The sequence below is a fragment of the Natrix helvetica genome (assembly GCF_964273705.1).
Source record: "Natrix helvetica genome assembly, chromosome: 1".
NCBI classification, from domain to species: Eukaryota; Metazoa; Chordata; class Lepidosauria; order Squamata; family Natricidae; genus Natrix; species Natrix helvetica.
This window is the reverse complement of record NC_138548.1, coordinates 331754842-331778953: the sequence shown is the minus strand read 5'-3', so window position 1 is coordinate 331778953 and position 24112 is coordinate 331754842. Positions and strand designations below refer to the sequence as shown.

The 24112-nt window shown below is 41.5% G+C and overlaps 2 protein-coding genes across 6 annotated transcripts in view; one reads left to right on the top strand and one right to left on the bottom strand.

Moving 5' to 3' along the window:
• The window catches only part of SLC25A26 (solute carrier family 25 member 26), a 146666-nt gene extending 137462 nt beyond the window's left edge, over nucleotides 1-9204 (top strand). For 2 of the 4 annotated variants that reach the window (XM_081936296.1, XM_081936295.1), the window contains one exon: nucleotides 1750-9204. In XM_081936296.1, the coding sequence (XP_081792422.1) occupies nucleotides 1750-2099 (350 nt within the window). In that variant the 3' untranslated portion in view covers nucleotides 2100-9204. The remainder of the gene's footprint in view (nucleotides 1-1749) is intronic. The other 2 variants (XM_081936298.1, XM_081936297.1) reach the window with 1 other exon arrangement.
• A 294-nt stretch (nucleotides 9205-9498) lies between these two features.
• Nucleotides 9499-24112, bottom strand: part of LRIG1 (leucine rich repeats and immunoglobulin like domains 1) — a 153778-nt gene continuing 139164 nt past the window's right edge. For both annotated transcript variants that reach the window (XM_081939848.1, XM_081939849.1), the window contains 7 exons: nucleotides 22660-22980; nucleotides 20766-21047; nucleotides 19287-19706; nucleotides 17341-17466; nucleotides 15390-15524; nucleotides 13189-13485; nucleotides 9499-10058 (listed from right to left, as the gene is read on the bottom strand). In XM_081939848.1, the coding sequence (XP_081795974.1) occupies nucleotides 9874-10058; nucleotides 13189-13485; nucleotides 15390-15524; nucleotides 17341-17466; nucleotides 19287-19706; nucleotides 20766-21047; nucleotides 22660-22980 (1766 nt within the window). In that variant the 3' untranslated portion in view covers nucleotides 9499-9873. The remainder of the gene's footprint in view (nucleotides 10059-13188; nucleotides 13486-15389; nucleotides 15525-17340; nucleotides 17467-19286; nucleotides 19707-20765; nucleotides 21048-22659; nucleotides 22981-24112) is intronic.

The following is a 24112-nucleotide window of genomic DNA, read 5'->3' as shown; positions in this document are numbered from 1 at the left end:
GGATGAGAGAAAAAAAGCTTCACAAAAGGCTGTTGTAGAATTTGTGTCACATTCTCCAAAGCACAGATTAATCAGAAGTTTTGATTGCGGCTGCCTTGATTAAAAATAAAAACCCTTTCTCTTAGGACATTAGTAGTAATGTGGTTGGTTCTTTTTTCCCCTCCAAGGTTTATTGGGTTTTTACTTTAAACATATATCAACATCAATACATGATTAGTGTGGCCTCTGAGTATGGTTCATGTTAATACAAATAACAAGAGTCAATTGTTACATTAGTCAAATTTATATGATCCTAATATTAATGTACTTGATTACTTTAAAATAGTTATTCAATATTTCAATATTCCATTCTAATGTCAATAATCTTGAACATACATAGTATTACCATCTTTCAAACTCTCATCTTTCCATCTAATTATTACTTATATTCAATTTATATATAAATTATAACTACTAATATTCCCCCTAATTCTTATTTCTATCTCTATTCTGGCTTCTAGTTAGGTCACTCTTACTAATCCTAATGTTAATACACATATTTATGTTAAGACATAGTCCTTTATATAAAGGTGCATATTCTTATTTCTCACCTCTATTTCTAGTTTTTAATCAGCCCATCATTATATTAGAAAAAAGAAGAAAGAAAGAAAAAAAGGGGGGGGGAATAGCTCTATTCTATCCATCATCTCTTGCCCATTTTAATACTTCAATTCTTATTCGGTTTTTTGACTTTGGCACAAAAACCCTGTGCTTTTTTCAATAAGCCTTGAAGTTGTGGCTCTTTTCCTTAGACTTTTGAGTAAGGATGGGTTGTAAGGAAAGGTATCTGTTCCCCTGGAATGACCATCTTCCTTTTCTATTATCCGTACTTTTATTATTTTCCCAGTATTCATTCTGTGTTTCAATTCTCAAGACCCCTTGTGTTCTTTAGGTTGCCCATGCTTGCATAGGTTTTTAAAATCCATGCCTCTTTCAGGAAACACAACACAAGCCTGTTGTGAAAAATAATTCAGTTATATATTTATGAGATAAACCCACACTTTTTGGATATCAGGACCCGTGTGCAGAATTTATGTAAAAACCTATCTCTCAGAATTTGAAAGAAAACATTATTTTGGACACATGAACTTTCTTATATTTGATTATTTTTGTTTTTCTGTCATATTATTTATAATTTGGTGACAGGTTTGGAGTTGTTGGGGATTGTATTGGGGAGCCCTGTTTTGGAGGAGAACAGTGATGGCCTCAGAGCCTCATTTTTATAGCAGAGTGCCACCTTTTGACACAAAGCTTGCAACTAGATGGTACATTTTTGAGGCAGGAAGCAGGGGTGGTATTTACTTACCTTCCCTACCGGTTCACAAATGTGAGCATGCGCTTTTCCGCATGTGTGCTTTTGGCAAAAAATGGCCTAAATGGGATGCTGTAGAGCCAGGAGGGTGAGCGTGGCGACCCACGATTTCCGCTACCAGTTTGGGCGAACCGGACCGAACCGGTAGAATACCACCTCTGGTAGGAAGGGGACCAAACTCTCTCCTCACTAAAGTGACCCCATCTCAGAAAGCCTTGTTCCCAAATCTGCCCTCATGCAGCCCTCAGTTACAAATACGTTGAGCTCAAATTGACATTCAGGGAAGCAGTTTCAAAATGGAGGGGAGCCTCTCTACAGTATTTGTGGGAATGGAGGGGTAGAACATCCTAGTGGTAGAACTTCCAAAATGTTAAATCACTTTTGTTCTTTTCTTTCAGTTTGTTTGCCGGCATTGTCCCTCGAATCTCTTCCATCAGCCTTGGAGGTTTTATCTTTCTTGGGATGTATGACAAGATCCGAAGCTTGCTTTTGTGATTTTGGTCAAGAGGAACAGCTGTGGAGCCACTATCCCGCCCACCCCTCCTTAATTCTAAGAAAAAAAATACACACATTCATAGAAGTTATTCCTTTACATTTCTCTCTTCCCCTTCTTCCTGCCAATCCTGCCTCCTGTGGCTCAGCAGCTGTTCAGCAGCCCGGACTTCATTCTCTCTATTTCAACAAGAACGAGAAATCCCGTAATTCCATTTCCTTAACAAAAATGTCCATGTATGGAGAGTCCTGTTAGGGTGGTGAGCTCATGGAGAAGTGTCTACCAAGAAATTCAGCTTCAGGGGGCAAAGCACCTATTTAGGGGTTCCAGCCAAGGGACTGAAAAGCATTATTATTAGCAGTCACTTTAGGGAGTGTGATGTGCAAATGACAGCCCGGTCTCCATGGCTTAGCAGCCACACATATTCATCATAGAATGGCACCAGAGCCACCCCAGAGAAGAAAACAGCACCGTTAACATGACTGAAAACTTGCCATGCTCTGGAGGACAGACGGAAGAAGCAACAAGGTTTTTTTTTTCTTTTTAAAATGTATAGAAGGGGGAAACCCCATTTGTTTCTTGTTTGAAACCCATTTGGAAAATCTAGACCACTGTTCATACCTACAGGTGCATAGCCAGCATTCTTGCTTGGATAAGCAAGGCTGCCTTTTTTAATTAGACTCGAATTTCTTTAGTACTGATTGAGTACAATGTTGTATTATTTTACCGCCTAACAAAGGTGCCTATGAAAAAAAGAGCAAGCTTGGGGGTTGTTTTTCTTTTCTTTCCCATCCTTTGCCTCCCAAAAAATCAGTTTGGCAGGAGGTGAAAAAAAATTGAAGATACAGGGAAGGGGGAAGAACTGATGAAGGGTGAGGAGAGGAAACGAAGATGTCATCTCCTGCAGGGAGCTCAATTTTTCTCCTCCAAGGACAGTCACAAAAATGAGAGATCTTGCTCGAGTGGGATAGTGATGAACCACAGCAGATGCCGAGTCCAAAAAGATCACAGTGCAAAGGGGCAAGGTGGCTTTGGTGGCTGAAAAACACTTTGGGAATGTTTAGACGCTTGCAAATCCTCAGGGAGGGTCAAGGTCATAGGGTCGTAAGGTTTTGATTGCATGCCATCATCTGGGCTATTTTGAGCTGCATCCCAACTCCAATAGATGGGCTTGACTGCCATGATGGCTCACCCCAAAGAGCTATTCACCCTAGATTACGTTTGTCTACTTGGGTTTTGCCTGATGGGTATACTCCCAAACCAAGCATTGGGTTGTTGCCATTCCGTGAGTCTTGGTGGTGCAGTGGTTAGAGTGCAGTACTGCAGGCTACTTCTGCTGACTGCCGATTGCTGTTTAGCAGTTTGATTCTCACTGGCTCAAAGTTGACTCGGCCTTCCATCCTTCTGAGGTTGGTAAAATAAGGACCCAGATTGTTGAGGGCAATAGGCTGACTCTGTAAACCACTTAGAGAGGGCTGTGGAACTGTATATAAGTCTAAGTGCTATTGCTATTCACTGTTTTGCATTTTCAAAAAATATAGGGCCTCTGTAGGCACCGAAAACAAAAATGTGTGTTTGCATTTCATTGTGTAGCAGGCCAGCTCCAATTAGCTCCTTCAATTAAAAGAATCTAAAAAATAACCCTGGAGGAGTAGGGAACCTGGTATAAACGAAGAAAAGTGCCCATTGGCATTTTCTTGCTTTCTTTCATTAGTGAGTTAATTTTTGTGTGTGCTGCTTGAAACTGACCCTGAATCCAGCAATCTCAGAAGTCCTCTGCTGACCTCATGCAGAATTTGAATGTCTTCCCTTCAGAGTTTCAGCTTAATCTGCAACGTAAAGGGTAAACTCCCTGAAAACACAATCCTGTACTTTTTACACAAAAGTAGACACTGTTCAATTCATTCTAAGCTTATTTCCAGCCCAAATGCTGCAGAATTGGTACATAAATTAGAGATATACAGTACTGTGCAAAAGTTTTAGGCAGGTGTGAAAAAATGCTGTAAATAAAGAGTACTTTCAGAAATATAAATAATGATTGTTTATTTTTGTCAATGTTCAAAATGCAAAGTGAGCGAACAAAAATCTAAATCAAATCAATATTTGGTGTTACTACCTTTTGCCTTCAAACCAGCACCCATTCTCATAGGTACACTTGCACAAAGTCAGGGATTTTGTAGGATTATAGTCAGGTGTATGATCAACCAATTATACAAAAAAGGTGCTAATGACCATCAATGTCACACGTACGTTGAAACCCAGTCACGAACTGCCACAGAAACAGCTGTGTAGGAGGCATAAAACTGGGTGAGGAACAGCCAAACTCTGCTACCAAGGTGAGGTTGTGAAAGACAGTTTCATGTTATGGCAAGATTGAGCACAGCAACAAGACACAAGGTAGTTATACGGCATCAACAAGGTCTCTCCCAGACAAAGATTTCAAAGCAGACTGGGGTTTCAAGATGTGCTGTTCAAGCTCTTTTGAAGAAGCACAAAGAAATGGGCAACGTTGAGGATCGTAGACTCAGTGGTCGGCCAAGGAAACTTAGTGCAGCAGATGAAAGACACATCAAGCTTATTACCTTTTGAAACTGGAAGATATCCAGCAGTGCCATCAGCTCAGAACTGGCAGAAACCAGTGGGACCCAGGTACACCCATCTTCTGTCCAGAGAAGTCTGGTCAGAAGTGGTGTTCATGGAAGAGTTGCAGCCAAAAGGCCATACCTCCAACGTGGGAACAAGGCCAAGAGACTAAAGTATGCACGAAAACATAGGAACTGGGGTACAGAAAAATGGCAGCAGATGCTCTGGACTAATGAGTCAAAATTTGAAATATTTGGCTGTAGCAGAAGGCAAGTGTGTTCTTTGAAGGGCTGGAGAGCAGTACATTAATGAGTGTCTGCAGGCAACAGTGACGCATGGTGGAGGTTCCTTGAATGTTTGGGGCTGCATTTCTGTGAATGGGGTTGGAGATTTGGTCAGGATTAATGGTGTTCTCAATGCTGAGAAATACAGGCAGATACTTATCCATCATGCAATACCATCAGGGAGGCGTATGATTGGCCCCAAATTTATTCTGCAGCAAGACAACAACCCCAAACATACAGCCAGTCATTAATAACTATCGTCAGCGTAAAGAAGAACAAGTAGTACTGAAAGTGATGGCATGGCCCCCACAGAGCCCTGATCTCAACATCATCAAGTGTGTCTGGGGTTACATGAAGAGACAGAAGAATGTGAGAAAGCCTAAATCCACAGAAGATCTGTGGTTAGTTCTCCAAGATGTTTGGAACAACCTACCAGCCGAGTTCCTTCAAAAACGTGTGTGCAAGTGTACCTAGAAGAATTGCTGCTGTTTTGAAAACAAAGGGTGGTCACACCAAATATTGATTTGATTTAGATTTCTCTTTTGTTCATTCACTGCATTTTGTTCATTTATGACCATACATGTTTAACACTTCCATTTTTGAAAGCATTCTTTGTTTACAGCATTTTTTCACATCTGCCTAAAACTTTTGCACAGTACTGCGAGACTGGTTTTTGCTCAATTAGGAACCATCTAATTTACTGGATTTGGTGTAAAAGTGTCATTCAAATGAAGTCTCCTTCAATCTGAGCTCAATTCTGGGTGACGTATAGGGCACAGTTCTCTGTTAATGGGTAGCTATTGCAATCTTCCAAAGTAACGTTTTAAAAAAACCACTATGTTTATACTACAGTCCTAAATTTCCCAAATGCCATATTTTTGAAGTATGAGATGCACCTTTTGTCCCCCCAAAAGAGGGTGAAAATCTGGGTGCGTCTTATACACTGAATACAGCATTTTTGGCCTCCCAAAATCCTGCCCTGCACATTCCCTGTTTTTCGAAAAAATGTATATGCAAAGGGTTTGGGAGGCCTGCAGTGCTCCTAGGGGCTGGGAAGGGCAGAAACAAGTGAAAAGGGGCCCATTTTTCACAAAAATGGGGTGTTTTTTTTCCTCCCAAACCCCCAGGAGCACTCGGCAGGCCTTCCAAACTCTGCATGCCCCGTTTTTCACAAAAGAAATGGGGTGTGCAGAGGGTTTGAGAGGCCTGTAGAGTGCTCCTGGGGGCCGGGGAGGGCAAAAACTTTTTTTTAACTTACCCCTTCAAAATCTTGGTGGGTCTTAAAGTCCAGTGCATCTTATAGGCCAAAAAATATGGTAGTCCTGCATTCAAACACTAATCAGCTCTGACTCTTCCAATAGGAACTGGGTGATTCCGGGTGATAACAGAATTAGACACAAGAAAGTGGGACATTGGCTGAAATTGGCAACTAAATCTCCCCAAACTGATTAAAGATAACATGTATTTCATTGAACTAGTGGAATGAATGACTCAGAAATGGGCCATGCCCATGATCCTAACTGTGAGGTCTTTGGTGCTCTCCTTGATGTAAACCCTACTCATTCCTATCACTGATGTTGCCTAGTTGGGTAATAAAAGAATAAAACAAATTTGAGAAAGTACGAAGAATCCCATTGTTCAACTCTGAACTATAACTATTTTGTTGATATTCAGACATAAGTTCCATTTGGTCATCCTAGCTCATTATTTGTGGGTTATGAAATACATATCCTTTAAAAAAGTCTTCAAAATCCAGGAAGTGTAGCAATGCAGAATTTCATTTTACTTCTCTCCCAAAGCCAAATTATAAAAAAGCGCAGATCAATGAATCAAGGCAGAATAATTGGTATTATAAATGAACCTTTATTAAAGACACTTCAATGCCATTTGTTAAACACTTCCAATATCTTTACAATGTATTCTCAATGTACAACATTGTACCACATTAGTCTAATAAATAAATAACTTTTTACACAAAAATTAATACTTCCTCTTTCACATTGCCTCTCAGAAGCAGCAGATTCACATATTTAGTGGAAGTAACAACATTTAAACAACTGTTAACTAAAACTAAAATTTCCAAAAATGTTAATATGGCAAGTGTGCTTAGCAATTCCAATGGTGATACCTTTTTTTCCCTATGCCTTTCCATATTTACCTTCATCTTTACCTAGAAACCTTCTTCACCTAGTAACCAAACCTTTACAAGTTCACTTTTCTTTAGAAAGCAAATCACTTAGTCTCTTTCTTTATGAACAAGGGGAAAATTTTACCCTGACTATGTTTCCCTATTAGTGGATCCGTTGTCTTTAACATCACCAAATAAGCCACAAGTTGGCACCTTATATCATTGGACACTTATTCCAAAGTGCAAGTGTGTTTTATTGTCTGGAGATAGGGGGATGGTGAAATTATGCATTACTTCAGAAAGTCCAGCTTCAGCTAAAAAGCATATGGCAAAACTTGTCTTACAAAGCTATACATTTCCCGCCAACTGAAGGAGAAGGAAGAGTAATTTAATGGCATAGTAATCAGATATTTAAAAGCTCTCTCCAAAAATATGAAGAAAAAGGCTTGCACATGGCACACCAAAACCTCTGGTTCTTTTCTATCCAGTTGCTGTAGCAAGATACTAAACATCACAACAGAGAAATAACCTGTGCCAGCTGGCCTTCTAATGTCTATTTAGAAAAATCTGGTTGTTAATGTTTCCTTTAGAGTCAAACAGTCTGGTTAATATAAAAACATGCCAAAAAGCTTTCCTTGGTGTTTCAGAGTAGATTAGGTCTATTTGTCTCATCCTGCAAAGAAAGTGTTTCCTATATTATGTCCCTAATGCGAACTCCTAATATCCTAAACTAAATCATGTTTCCTATCTTTATTTCTCTGAAACTGGCCTTTAAGTCAAGGTAAAGAAAATAAGGAGATCAGATAGAACCTGATGCCGCCCTACAGACAATGTCCTAACCTATGTTTACCAACTTTACTTCAGCCTCAGCTACAGTTAGTGGCTCAACTGTAGTGGCTCAACTGGATCAAGTGGGACGGAGAATGACTTTTGGGAGCTACCATACTACATAGGGCATCAATATCAAAAGAGACAGCATTTTTTTAAAAAAAAAAAAATCACACTTAAGTTATAAAAACAGTTTTCATGTATGCTTTCACATTTGTGTCGAGGGCTTAAGTGAACTTACAACAGTGTATAAAAACTAAAGCAAAGTAGCCAAAGTATCCTTATACTTTTTAAATGATAGATTCCTTGCTTGATAGATCTTTAAGTCAAAAGTCTCTCAACACCGAGAAGACCTTCAGAAGCGGAGCAACTATCTATGAACCTGAATTCTAAGTCTGACTTGAAAGAAAAGGAAATGAGGTGTGTGTGTGCAAATGGATTATTCATTGTGTCAAGTTACTGCATAAGCAATATTAGCAATACATTTTGAAATCTCTATAAATGGAGTCAAGGTGCCAGGAGAAAACATTAATAAGTTCCTATGTGAAATAGAACAGCATGAGGATGTCTCCTCTATAATATTCTTGCTCCTCCTGTTTGAGGTGAGCTTGGCCGTTTAATGTTGTTCCACTAGGATCATTACGAGTGCAATGAACATTTAATATTTAAATAGAAGTTGGGATTTGACACAAGGTTGTGTGCATCTACATTAAGGTTGAAATTGGATAAATGGCCACATATTCCAGAAGTCACCATAGAGCGAGGATGGTTCAATGTGCTGTCCTAAAAAGCTCTTGCTGACTGCCACTCCCTCCTCTGGCACAGGCCCACTTTACATCAACTAGAAACTCTGCCACTGATTCAGTCATGGTTCAAAAAGTAGGTATTGAAGATATTCTGGGACCATCTCGCTCACCTCAACATTAAAAGAGCAGAGTTCAGTTTGCTTTTTAAGTTCAGAGCACCACAGTCCTATGGCTTCACTTTGGAGCAAGTCTACGGAAGAAACATATTGTACACTATTGTGCTATCAATATTTCTGAGAAGATGGTTAGACAAATGAATTAGTTCAGTGTCTATTTGAAAAGATCTGAATAGCAACGATCACGGGCAGATGACACATTCCATCTAATCTGCTTGAAGATCCCCCCCTCCCCCAGCTCTATGACTGATCCTGCACACAGTTTTGGGGTTTAATGGACTCTCAACAGAAATGTCACACACATTTTTTGAAGGTTTAAATGTTCAGCTCTTGGTGGTGGGCTGTGTAGAGCATTTCTCTCAAACAACATACCCCTACAATGGGGTACCATAGAAAGGGCATTTTTATCAGTGTGACCTCCTCTATGGAACGTTTGTGGTCCCAACCTCAAAATTTTAACTAAAGACACCAGAACTATTTCTCTTGGGGATGGCTGGGAAGGATTTAAAAAAGAAAAAATCCTTAACAATGAAAAAAAAAAAGCATATTGTCAACATCATATAATTTCACTCAGTCACACATGCACCCCAAGGGATAAAACAGTCTCTGTTAAAAGATATTTATATATATATATATATATATATATATATATATATATATATATATATATATATATATATATATATATATATATATATATATATATATATATATATATATATATATATATATATATATATATATATATATATATATATATATATATATATATATATATATATATATATATATATATATATATATATATATATATATATATATATATATATATATATATATATATATATATATATATATATATATATATATATATATATATATATATATATATATATATATATATATATATATATATATATATATATATTTATGAAAACTCTTATGTACACATTTGTTATCAAATACTTCTTTCACTTTACATCGTAACATTTTGCATTTCTGTGCTTTATTTGCAAGCCAACATGGAGCCACTGATCCTTCTCAGGGAAGTTTTAAAAACTATTTACAAGCGGGCATCGCAGAAACAGGGCTCTGTTCCCTTACTCAAGCTTGCTTCTCATACCTCATGGAGTTGTCACTTTTCCTTTAATTTGCAAAGCTGTCCATTCAGACTTTGAGGTAGAAGTAGCCTTAGATAATTCTGTGCAAAGAAGTGGGAGAGACAGAGGGAGCATGCTCCGTTTATTTGCACCTCCCAAGTTTTCTGGGTCCCTTGTCAGCGTTTCAGTGGCTGGATTGAGGGGGAGAGGTGGGTGACCTTGTTAAATGGCCATTGGAGACAAGCCGCGGCTGCACTTCTCCCCCAGGTAATGCCTCAGATAGTTCACTTCCTGTTACATGTAGCAGAGAGCCTTCAGCGGGCAATAAACAGTCATAAGGCTCACAGGCAGCCAAGGGCTGTGAAGGACCTGCAAGGCAATTAAAAACAAGAACTTTTAAGGACAGAGTTTTTCAAACCATGCTGTTATCTCTACCACCCCCCTTCTCTTTCTCTGTACAGAGACCTAAATAGAAGTAAAATCTAATTCTATTTAATCTTCTTTGAATCTAGGTTTGATTTTTCCAATCACAATTTAATCTGAACTTTTGCTCTAGGGCAGATCCGGGCATTTTTGGGTCCCCAGGCCACATCCAGCCCTTTGGCTGTCTCTGTCTGGTCTGTGTGAAATCAATTGGAAATTAGAAATCAAATGTAGATAAATGGTGCTGCAGGGGGCAGGAGAAGAAGCTCTGTGCAGTCACTATGCGTTCCCTCAGTTGGCGGTAAAGTTGACAGTATATAAGTGTTATTGCTAATTTTATCGAGGCTGGCTTTAAATAAGGAAACTTTTGCAACAATGTGGCTGACCTGAACAATCAATGTAGTACACGAGAACCAATTATCCACTTGCACCTTTGTCTTCTATCAGGGAAGGCTACACATTTTGATTTATTGCAATCTACTCAATGTGTCCCAGAGTAATAATTGAACACAACTTTAAAACCAATTAAGTCTGTGTATAAAGTCAGATCCGAATGATTTACACATTTATTGGCCACATAATATAGCACTACGTAGTAGTATATCTTAGATCATCCTGGTTTGAACCTGGCTTCCTTAGCCATTAGAGGAAGTTAAATGTTTCAAGTATTTGAGCATAGTCTTTCAGGTTTCTAGAAGATCAGCAGTTTGGGTAGTTCTGTCACTTCTACTACCCAAAGGGCTACATTAGCTATTATCCAGTTTTATAGACATCCTGGGGCAAATTACATTCCAGCAGTAATTAAACTGTTTACCGCTAAAATAGCTGCTCAACTATTGAGTGGTGTTCAGCCTGGCCCATTTACAAACCTACGGGTATTGGAAACCATTCTCTGGACTCTCTTCATGTCTTCAAAATGTGTTCCTATTGCAGTTTTGAGGCTTGAAGCTAGTGTACTAAAAATTAAGGTCAGCTTGGAGCAGGATTAACTTCACCCTTCAGAAACCTGTTTGATTCTACAGGGCTATATTGATAGACAGCTGCCAATTTTGTGGGTAAATCAGACTTATATGGAGAAATTACATAGTCTCCGCCTTTCTCCTGAATATGTAGGCCAACTAAACCTTATGGAGGCCAAATCAATGTATTAGGACAGTGATGGTGAACCTATGGCACGCATGCCACAAGAGGCACACAGCCATTTGTCAGGGCACGTGAGGCGCTGCCCTGTCAGCTGGCCAGCGCGCATGCGCGCGCTGGCCAGCTGAGTTCACCTTTTTAAAAGCTATTTTTCGCCTTCCCCGGGCTCCAGGGGCTTTATAGGAGCCTGGGGAGGGCGAAAAGAGCCCCCCCGGAGGCTTCAGGGACTGTCCGGAGACTTCCCTGAAGCCTTCAGAACACTTAAAACCACCCTCCGAGCAAACCGGAAGTGACTTGCTTCAGGGAAGGCTTCAGGGACCGTCCGGAGGCTTCAGGGACCGTCCGGAGGCTTCACTGAAGCCTTCGGAGCGCTTAAAACGACCCTCCGAGCAAACCGGAAGTGACGTTTTAAGCATTCCGAAGGCTTCAGGGATCGTCCGGAGGCTTCCCTGACGCCTTCGGTGCGCTTAAAACCACCCTCCGAGCAAACCGGAAGTCACTTCTGGTTTGCTCAGAGGGTGATTTTAAGCGTTCTGAAGGCTTCAGGGAAGCCCCTGGACGGTCCCTGAAGCCTCCAGAGGGCCTCCGGGGGGGCGGGGGGGCTCTTTTCGCCCTCCCCAGGCTCCTATAAAGCCTCTGGAGCCTGGGGAGGGCGAAAAAAGCATGTAAAAATGGGGGGGGGGTTGCACGTTGTGCGCGCATTCGCACTGGGGGGGTTGCACGTTGCATTATGGGTGCGGCATGCCCGCACATGACCCCCCCTGCGCTCCCCCCACTTGTGGCACGTGAGCCAAAAAAGGTTCGCCATCGCTGTATTAGGACATTGATCATCCGACTGTTCACTGTTCCTGAATTTTATCACCAAATGTTAAGTTGCCACAAGCTCTCTATTGTAGGTTATTTACACAATCTAACCACAAATAAATGTAAAAGGGCTTTTTCTACAGCCTGTTTTAATGTTCTTCCTTCTGCTCTATTGCACTTGTGGCGCTAGGGAGGCCAAAGCTCCTGCCAACTTCTTACAATGTTCTTACATAAAACTTCTTACATGATATCCCAAGAAGTGCTTTGCTGTCTATGATTATTTTCATATTTGGGGATCAATCGTGAAAATTTTATGTTCCCTTTTTAAAGGAATGTTAATTCTTCATTTACATTCCAGGTTACCAAATACTCTTTACTGAGCCATACCACTACACAAAACTTTGATTTAGATTTGTTGTTCTATTGTTTTATGATAATTTCTGGATAATAGGTTTACTATAGCAATCTATATTTTTTCTTCTCTTTACTAAAACACTCAGTTCTTATATTCTTTGCCAGAAATATTTTGGCTTCTACACTCCAACAGTCCTCCTGGTCAAAAATGCTGACTAAAAAAAGAAAAAACAACAACAGCCAATCTTGGTTTTCTATTTATTTTCCAGAAGACTCCTATGTATTTTCAGAATAAAAACTAAATCTAAGATAACAGCTCTAAAGGGATCACTTGGAAGAAAAGGATGGACCAACTGAAATGGATCTTAGCTAGAGCTACCGTATCTGGGCTAGAAAAATCCAAATGGCCACTAGATGGCAGCAAAGAGAGTAGTCACACCTAAGCTTCTGTCTGCCCCTCACCCATCTACCATTCTAAATGCAGAGATATTTATTTGTATCTCACTTTTTTATTTTTAAAAATAACTTGAGAGGGCAAACATAACCAACACACCTCCCTCCCCCTATTGTCGCCACCACAACAACTTTGTGAGGCGAATTGGGCTGAGAGTGACTGGCTCAAAATCACCCCTCTGAGCTTTCACGCCTGAGGCGGGACTAAAACTCACAATCTCCTTCTTTCTAGATTTAATGAGAGAGATGAGAGTGACCAACTTTCAAAAGTAACCTGGAAAGCGTGGGAGGCATTTTAAGAAACACCCTCAAAATAGGCACCTACCTTTGCTGTCTTCTAGAGGTAGCTTGCTTGGGCAAGCCGGTGACATCCTGTCATGATTGCTAGGATAAATAGTGCCGCTGACATCTGATTTTCTACTGTCCGTATTCGTGCTGCACTTTAGAGGGCTAGAACAGTTAGCCGTTAGTATGCCATCATGCTTGTCGGAGTCTTTGCTACTGGGAGTATTTGGAGTCATAGTCTCTGCAGCCAGAGAGTAGTAATCTGGGCCCTTGGGATAAACGTTCTTGATATCCACGCTTCCATCGCAGTCAGTATATGTGGCAGGCAAGCTATAGGCTTGAGACAGAAAAGAAAACCGATGTAACAAATTGGAATTATATTCAGGTGGGAGAAATATCAATGGTTTCGTGAGTCTAGCTGTCACTGACAGGGATGGCAGGTATCATATTTTTCCGTATATAAGACGATGTTAGTTGCAAAGTTATGTCTGACCCATCGTGACCCCATGGACAACGTTCCTCCAGGCCTTCCTGTCCTCTACCATCCCCCGGAGTCCATTTAAGCTCACACCGACTGCTTCAGTGACTCCATCCAGCCATCTCATTCTCTGATATAAGATAATACTTTTTCTTAAAAATATTTAGCTAAAAATAGAGGGGCGTCTTACAAACCGGGGTGTGTGGGGTATGTGTGTGAGAGGAAAACCGTGGTTGTGAAACTGTCAATATCTCATCTCTGCAAACTAGCCTCGCAAGCTAAACTTCTGATTGCAGAGACAAGCTAACAGGTTTCCTCCAATCATGAGCTTTATGTAAGCTGATGCTACAGAGAGCGTGTAGCCAGTGCCCAGATGCGACAGGAAGCAGTAATGTCATTCTGAGCCCAGAAAGCAAATAAATAAATAAATAAATAAATACCGGTACCAGTAAGCGAATGTCTTACTCTGCAAAAGAAATGCCTTCAATTTAATGTTTAAAATATTGATTTCTGAATTTTGGGTAAGAAAAGTGTGTTTCCTATACATGGGGGCGTCTTATAGATGGAAAAATACGGTATAGTCTGGGTCAATGGCCCAAATTCCAAATGAACAAGGATGACTGGTTAGGAATTCCGGAGTTTTCATCCTAGGGAAAGATTGCGTTTCAGGCTAGAGAGCCCCATTCGTGGTTCCACAGAGCTGGGTAGGCATATGCCATGGTTCTTTGGAACTACCGGTAGTCCTCGACTTACAAACATTCATTTGGTGACCGTTCAAAATTACAACAGCATTGAAAAAGTGACTTACGACCATTTTTCACAACTACGATGGTTGCAGTATTCCCATAACCACGTGATGAAAATTTGGATGCTTGGCCATTCAAGTTTAAGTTTCAAGTTTATTTGATTTATAGACCGCCCCCTCTCCCCGAAGGGACATTGGTGTGGTTGAAGTGTTCCAGGGTCATGTGGATTACCTTTTGCAACCTTCTGGCAAACAAAGTCAACGGGGAAGCCAGATTCACTTAACAACAGTTTTACAGACTTAACTGAAGTGATTCACTTAACAACTGTGGCAAGAATGGGAACAAAATGGGACAAAACTCACTTAGCAACATACATTTTGGGCTCAATTGTCGAGGACTACCTGTCTACATTGGGAGGTCTATGGGCCAATACATTTAATTGAAATAACTATGTGTTGCTATGAATATCAATAAAAAGCCCACCTGACTCAATACAAAGTATCACTGAAAGACTCTGAAGATTTATATTCTTCTTAAAAGAATATTTGAAATGACAGGATCCACATATCACACAACATTTCCACATGTCTACTCCTCATTTCTACTTTAGCAACATCTATTTGTCAATAACAATCCTTAGGTTAAGATTGGGGGGTGAGGGGTGGTGGAGACTATTGGTGATTCTGGTGCCTCGGTGGAAATGCTACAATATGTTTTCATATTGTTGTGTTTTCTGGTTGTTGTGAACTGCACAGGATCATTATGTATGCGTGAGACAGGCAGCTCCATATATTCTTTATATAAGTAAATAATGTTTAAGAGAATATGTAAATTTGTACAACTGCTGTTTTCAACAGTATAGCCATTATTGACAGTCTGCTATTTAGGAAAACGGAGGGAGTGCACATATCACTGACAAAAAGTGTTAAGGTGAACATTTTTCAAAGTCAAAACTGTTGCCTAAGTTTGCTTTGTGTCCATTTATGAAAGAAAATTGAAGCGGCCCACTTCCCATACCTGTGTTGTCTGTAAGAAGCATCCTGTCGGGAATGTCTTCTCCTTTCCAAGACTCTAAGTGTATCTTTGGCTGTCGGTAAATGACAGAGTGAGCATCGCCTTCTGCATCCCTTCCTCTGCTAAGCTGGCAAACACCTGTAACCGAATGACAAAGCTGTGGTCAAACTTCAGGCATGGCCAACTTTTATAGGTCAAGATACTCTATGAGGGTGAAGAGTTGTTCTACGAGCTTCTGGGTTGCTTTCTGAACATTTCGTTACCAGGCGAGGTATAACATCTTTGGCGAAGTTTAGGGGATGTCGGTGTTAGTGCTCCTCTGTTTATAAGGGCTTCAGGTGTGGGTGTGTCAAGTGAATCACTATACAAGGACTAACTGTACTCATGTGATTGTCAGCTTTACTGCCCCTGATGTCTTTCATGGTCATAGGTTGAGCACTAACAGAACGACAGAGTTGGAAGGGACCTTGGAGGTCTTCTAGTCCAACCCCCTGCCTAGGCAGGAAACCCTACACCACTTCAGACAAATGGCTATCCAACATCTTCTTAAAGACTTCCAGTGTTGGGGCATTCACAACTTCTGGAGGCAAGCTGTTCCAATGATTAATTATTCTAACTGTCAGGAAATTTCTCTCAAGTTGCTTCTCTCCTTGATTAGTTTCCACCCATTGCTTCTTGTTCTGTCCACAGGTGCCTTGGAGAATAGCTTGATTCCCTCTTTTTTGTGGCAACACCTGAGATATTGGAACACTGCTATCATGCCTCCCCTAGTCCTTCTTTCTATTAAGCTAGACATACCCAGTTCCTGCAACCGTTCTTCATATGTTTTAGTCTCCAATCCCCTAATCATCTTTGTTGCTCTTCTCTGCACTCTTTCTAGAGTCTCCACATCTTTTCTACATTGTGGCGACCAAAACTGAATGCAGTATTCCAAGTGTGGCCTTACCAAGGCATTATAAAATGATATTAACACTTCACGTGATCTTGATTCTATCCCTCTACCTGTATAGTGCTTTACAATTAAAAGAAACACAAAATTATAATACAGGTAGTCCTCGAATTACAACCACAAATGAGCCCAAGATTTCTGTTGCTAAGTGAGACAGTTGTTAAGTGAGTTTTGCCCCATTTTATGACCTTTCTTGCCCCAGTGGTTAAGTGAATCACTGCAGCTGTCAAGTTAGTAACAGGGTTGTTATGTGAATCTGGGGTTCCCATTGAGTTTGCTTGTCAGAAGGTCACAAAGGGGGATCAAATGATCCCAGGACACTGCAACTGTCATAAATATGAGCCAGTTGCCCAGCATCCAAATTTTGATCACGTGATCATGGGGATACTGCAATGGTCATTGAAAAACGATCACTTTTGTTTTTAGGGACATTGTAACTTTGAACGGTCACTAAATGAACTGTTGTAAGTTGAGGACTAACTGTGTGTGTGTATGTATGTGTGTGTGTGTATGTATGTGTGTGTGTGTGTATATATATATATATACACACACACACACACACACACACACACATATATATATGCTGGTTTTGTTGTATTCGGGTCTTTTCCCGTGTAAGGTTACACGGGAAAAGACCCGAATACAACAAAACCAGCATACCTACACCCGTGAAAATCTATGAAAACACACACACACACACACACACACACACACACACACACACACACACACATTAATCTCTTCAGATTTAAGGCTTTTTCCTCCTCAGGCAAAGCTGCAAATATAGGCTCCTGCTTACTTTGCAACACCCTACCTGTTTTCTTGTCTTTTGTTATGTGTCAGCTATGTGTCAGTTGTGTTAAGCCCCTTGAAGGACAGAAGAAACTGCTGTTGTTTTTTTCTGAACAGAAAAGCAATTTGCGGTAGTTTTAATAACAGTGTAGTTCTGAGTTTTTGGCAAAAAACTAAAATTGATACAGCAATGTTTTTTCCCCCAAAACGTACCATTGCTCTGGATTTGACCATTGGGCTGCTGGCCGTTTTCCACTCTCCCAACTATTTCTTGTCGGTCTGAAAGTGTTCCCTGGGAGGACAGATAGCTTGGCACGTCAGGCGGGACAATAGTCTCATCTTGAAAAACAGGAAAAAAGAGAGAAAATTAAAGAACCAGTGACACAAATGTTAAGAACCGTGTTGGAATTTAGAAACAGCAGAAACCATGCTGGGTCAGGAATTCCGGGAACTGAAACCCACAGGTCATAAAGTTGCCATAATTATCTAAAACTGACCTAAACAAACTGGGAATTGCGTAGAGACCGGTTCCAGGCACCATTATATTCCCAAATACAATATTAAATGATGGCTGGGAATGTCTGAAAATTACATTAACTAGGAAAGACTCTATAGCAGTGACGGTGAATCTTTTTTTCCTCGGGTGCCAAAAGCACCCGCGCGCCAACTCCCATAATGCAATGACTCCTGTGCATGCGCATGGGGTCCCCATCCCTTGTGCATGCATGGGCGACCCCCCAACTCCCCCATGCATTCACACGTGAACCCCCACCCCCACGCATTCGTGCGTGTCTTCCAGCAGAGACCCGAAAATCAGCTGGTCAGTAGGAGATGTGCATGCATGCACAGTGGAGCTGACCTGGGCGATGGCTCGCTGCCCACAGAGATGGGTCTGCGTGCCACCTGTGGCACACAAGCCATAGTTTTGCCATCACGGCTCTATAGGTTCCAGAAATAAGTAAAGGAGAATTCTGGGGGCTATCCTAAACATTTACCCCTGTCAGTATAAAGTTAATTGACTTATTCCTATTGCATTGCCAATGAAGAGTGGATGCCATTGATTTGCTCTAAGTTGCTGGTCCAATCATGCATCATAAAAATCAGCTGATGGGTAAATCATGGTTATATTAAGAAGCAAGGTGTGCATCCCCTTCGGAGTCACATTTCAAGAGCAAGACCTCTAGCCTGAACCAAAGAACTACAGCTTTATTATATATCACATAACCAACAATTTAATAAAGAAGACACCTTCTCTTTTGCGGTTATGAGATAGGGGAGTTTTCATTTTTAGGTAATACCCCCTCTTGGCTGGCAAGTAGATTATCTTTGACAAAAGTGAGAGCACAGGGATTAACAAGCATCAGAGAGTGACAAGCCTTATTGCAATGCTTTTTGAATCTTATTTCCGAGCTTACCAATTTTATTGGAAAAAGAGCATCATAGCCGGTGGGTATTTTAACAGCACTTGAATTTTTGAGCAAAGAAGCCTTTCTACAAAGGTGTTCTTCAAAACATAATCGTCAAAACTGCTGGTACATGAAGTTAAGCTTAGGGAATGTGCAATCTCGGGGAAGGATGGGTTGGAATGCATGAAGACAAACCTACGACTTATGGGTTGAAACTAATCAAGGAGAGAAGCAACTTAGAACTAAGGAGAAATTCTTGACAGTTAGAACAATTAACCAATGGAACAACTCGCCTCCAGAAGTTCTTAATGCTCCAACACTGGAAGGTTTTAAGAAGAGAGCAGATAGACATTTGTCTGAAGTGGTGTAGGGTTTCCTGCCTAAGCAGGGGGTTGGACTAGAAGACCTCCAAGGTCCCTTCCAACTCTGTTATTCTATTGTTCTATTCTCTTCTATTCTATGCAAATACTTAGCAATTCGCTTGGAACTGCCCACTATATGTGGAGAAGAACAAAGCCAATCAGCTTTTCAAGCTTTGAACGTCGGACTCAGTGTACTCAGTGGAGATGAGGCGTCAGGAAGGCCATCTGGCCAGTAAATGCTCAGCTCCGTTTAGTCATACAGACTATCCACCCCAAATAAAGGAATTAGAAAGAGTCATAAAAAGAGGGCGGGGAAGATCTCAGTGGAGATGAGAAAGTTATTTCTTATGATGTAGTGTTCTGGCAACCAAAAACAATATTTTGGACTAACCTGTGTTTGTGACGCTGTATTCTTCACTCTTCTTTCTGGTCTGATAGATGATACACACCCAAACCAGAGACGTTAAGACAATGCTACAGACTACAGCAATAGTCATGATTCCAAATGTGGTTCCATCTTTCCGGCAGCCAATGGAAGGCAATACGCTCACTTGGCTGTGGGCTCGTTCTGTTCCAACCGTATTTGAGATTTCACACGTGTACTTCCCAGCATCTTCTAACACAACGTTGCGGACAATAAGCAGCTGGTTGCCTGGAGTAAAGTGGTGCCTATCGGTCACAGTCAGAGAATGGTCGCCCTTCAACCAGTTAATGCGTGGAGGTGGACTTCCAGTTGCTTTGCATTGCAGGACCACAGTTTCACCAACAGACACAACACGGTCTTCCAGTGGATGAGCCAAACTTGGAGTCTCTGCAAGATACCAAAAATATATATATATGATACCATATAAATGACGTCATCCTATTTCTGACGACATAGGAAGGACCATTCTGACATTCAGGGTTCCTTTACGACAGTGGTTCTCAACCTTCCCAATGCCGCGACCCTTTAATACAGTTCCTCATGATGTGGTGACCTCCAACCATAAAATTGGTGTCTCGGTTCCTAAGACCATTGAAAATACGTGTTTTCCGATGGTCTTAGGCGACCCCTGTGAAAGGGTCGTTTGACCCCCAAAGGGGTCCCGGCCCAGAGGTTGAGAACCACTGCTTTACGAGATGCATTCTCTTCCATTCTGAACTCCAGGTAGTCCTCATTTCATGACTAATCACTTAGCAGATTTAGCAGTACTTACAACCTAGTTTCAGAGTTCCAATAGCTAAGTCTCCCCCCACCCCGCCTCCACCACAAAATCAAATTTTGGATGCTTGGCAACCGATTGGTCAATCTATGCAGGTATTTCTCCCGTATCCTATCCTTACCCGCTTGATTTATTGCTCCTGAATTTTAAATTTTGCCTCCTTAAACTTCATCCTCTTAACTATCAATGTACTTGAAAATTGAGCTGAGGTGGTGCAGTAGTTAGAGTGCAGTACCGCAGGCTACTTCAGCTGACTGCTAGCTGCCGTTCGGCAGTTCGAATCCCACCAGGCTCAAGGTTGACTCAGCCTTCCATCCTTCCGAGGTGGGTAAAATAAGGACCCAGATTGTTGGGGGCATTTATGCTGACTCTGTAAACCGCTTAGAGAGGGCTGTAAAAGCACTATGAAGCAGTATATAAATCTAAGTGCTATTGCTATTCTCTAGGGCAGGGGTGTCAAACTTGTGGTCCACGGGCCGGATGCGTGACGCACTGGCCATGCCCACCCCCATTTTAGTAAAGGGGGAAAAAAGTCGTAATACGTCATGTGACAATATGACGGTGTGCATTTGAGACTCCTGCTCTAGGGGATCTTTTTGCATACATTGTTCTTTTTTTTCAGTAAAGATAATCTACAAACTTTTCTTTGATCCATAAACTTTTCTTACCCAGCACGGTCAGGGTGGCATTGGCTGACACGGAACCTGCAGAGTTCTGAGCAGTGCAGCTGTAAACGCCCATGTCGTCTATCTTCACATCAGTGATGAAAAAGACATCGTCGTCGGGCATGACGTGCATGCGACGCTCTCGAGCTGCAGGGAAGTCCGTTCCTCCGTCCTTCTGCCAAGCAATCTGCGGAAGGGGATGCCCGCGAGCAGCACATTCCAACCGAGCAGTTGTTCCGGTACGGGCTGCGATGTCATGGGGAGTTTTGAGGAAAGACGGCAGTACTGTGGAAAATAAAGAGAGTGATTGTACCCTCAAGCTAGTAAAGAATATTGGCTGGGCATCCCGAATGCAAATAGGGAGTGGTGTGGTGGTCTAGAGGTGGAGCTCTCGCGTCACAATCAAAAGGCTGTGAGTTTGATCCTAGACAGAGGTGGTTATTTCTCTCTCTGGGCGCGCTGAGAATATATATGCTGAATAAAACTCCGCATTGGTGACAGGAAGGGCATCAGGCCAGTAAACACTCAGCTGCATTCAGTTGCCCAGTCTCCACCCCACAAGGGATTATGGGGTTGTTAAAAGAGGATGATGATGATCTCGAGTGCAAATAGGACTCAAACTCTCTTTTGTTGTTGTTGTAACATGTTAAGTTCCTCTAACTTGATGGAGGCATCTCCATGAATTTGGAAGAAAGAAAGAAAGAAAGGAAGAAAGAAAGAAAGAAAGAAAGAAGGAAGGAAGGAAGGAAGGAAGGAAGGAAGGAAGGAAGGAAGGAAGGAAGGAAGGAAGGAAGGAAGGAAGGAAGGAAGGAAGATTACAGGGATGCAATTTGAACACAGACTTCAACCCCTTCATCCAGTGGAGCTTACAGGCCAGCATTCAATTCCTATAACATTATTAAATTAAAACACAGGACTCCAAAGTAGTGTTTTAAATTAATTTAAAAAGTGCCGAAGACTAACACTTAGATAAAGGCAATGGGAAAAATCCCAATGAGCCAAGTCAATGTTTATAAGACTGATGCATCGTAAATCTCATCACTTACGCAGGAGAATATTTTTTACGCAATGGTAAACCAATCCTTTGCGCAATAAACTAGAAATTATTACTGTTGTTCACAACACTTTGGCGTCATTCCCCTTTTTGTTGCTGTGCATTGTTTCTCAGCCTTGACAGTTTAAGATGGTGTGGATGTCAACTCCCAGAATTTCCTAGTCTCCAATTCTTGGAGTGGAAGCCTATGCACATCTTCAAGTTGTCAAGGTTGAGAAACACTGCTCTAATATTTACATCTAGAAAGAGAGAGGCTTGGATCACTTTCTCCCGGATGGCTGCCTCCAGATGTGGGGACTTTTAGCGCTCACCAGTAGTTTAAAAAAAAAGTAAAAAACAAAGTTCTGACAATCAGTTGTTCCACGCAATCGTTGAAATTTTTTAAAAACCTTTTTTTTAGCATTTTTCTTACTACCCATCAGCTGTACCTGATTATGAGGTTCCTGCTTTTTGCAGGGGCCATTTTGTGTGCAGTCCAGCTACTTCTACACTGTGTGTGAGTCAGGTGTGCGGCTTTTGTGTTATTTTTGTGTCAAGTGTGATAGTTGGTTTTTTTGAGCTCTCCGTGACTCTGTGAGGTTCCTGCTTGTTGCATGGGCCATTTTGTGTGAAGTCCGGCTGCTTTTGCATTCTGTGTGTGTCACGCCCACCCGGTTACATGACCACCAAGCCACGCCCACCAAGCCACACCCACAGAACCGGTAGGGAAATTTTTTGAATTTCACGAGTGCCTGGAATGTTTTCAAGATAAAGGAAGCTGCTTCACAGCATTATAATAAACATAGGGAAAAAGCTAATTTCTATAATGCAGATAATGTCCAAGCCACATTTTTCTTCACTCACCATTAACCGTAAGCTGAGCTTTCTGAGAATAGGTGGAGCCAAAATGATTGGTAATGATGCACTGGTAGCGTCCCTCGTGGGAAAAAGTGACATGGCGCAGGTGCAGAATGGTAGTGTACTCTATCACCACCCCATCCCTGGCTCGGACGTGGGCAAAGTTCTCCATCTCGGCATGGTGCAGAATCTCACTGTCCTTCTTCCAGGCAAACGTCATGGGAGAGCTGCTGCTACTGGCTGCAGAGCACGTCAGGCGAATGTCTTTGCCCAGGACAGCGATGGTAGTTTCTGGTTCAACAATAATTTTGGGTTTGGGGAAATCGTCTGGAAAAGAAATAGACCATCCTCTCTTTAAAAGGATGCAAGGGGATCCAAAACATGCCAGCAAGCTTCAGTTCACTATCATTAAGAAAAGTATTCCGCTTCAGCTAATCTCCGACAATGACGTTCAAATATAGGACAACTGTACACTTTATCTCAATCCCCATTCTCCATCCCCCTTGCATTCCTTGCAGGATTTCACTACCCTGAAAAGGCAAAGAGTCACTGACACACCAGGCGTGGGTTGCTGCCGGCATTACTGCCAGTCCGATGCAAGCGCAATTTTGCTCCGCACGCGCCACTGAACAATTTTGCTCCGCACACTTGCGCAGTTGCCCATAAATAGGTCTGTGCATACGCAGAATGTTAAAAAATGAAAAAAAATCATGCAGCCCCCGACCGGAAAATCGGTTCAGAGGCGTGGCAGGCCTGAGTCACTGCCGGTTCTGGTGACCCAAGCTGGCAAACCACTACCGGTTCGGCTGAACTGGTCCGAACTGGTAGGAACCCACCTCTGTGAAACACCCAGTGTTTTGGGGAAACAATAACACAGCAAATTGTCACTAATTTCTTCCAGGATGTTGTTTGTTTGTTTTTATTAAGTTTGTTTGCTTCTCTATCACTTCAGTTCTGAAACATTCCTCATTGGCCCCCATCCAAGTACTAATCAGTCCTGGCCCTCACACCTACAGCTAGTCCTTGCTTAATAACTGGTCAAAGTTACAATAGACTAAAAAAAAGATTGGGCAACCATTTGTGTGACACAATAGAGGGTTTCCTGCAGGAGCAGGGGATTGAACTAGTAGACCTTCAAGGTCCCTTCCAACTCTCTTATTCTGTTATTCTGCTAAATTACTTACAACTCATCCTTGAAGTTACAACTTCCGCACACATATGATCTGCAATCATATGGTGCTTTCAGCACTTAACAACCAGCTCACAGTTATGTCACATAACTTTTTTGTCAGTTTCCAGTGTTTCTCGCCAGGTTGTTGTTGTTGTTGTTGTTTTGGCAAAAACCACCTATTTGGGAGAATGGATTTGCTTAACAATCATGTAGTTCACTAAATGACTACAAACCGGGGGATGCTTAGCTTACTCCTAAGTCATTGTGATGGTTAAATGTGTCCTCATG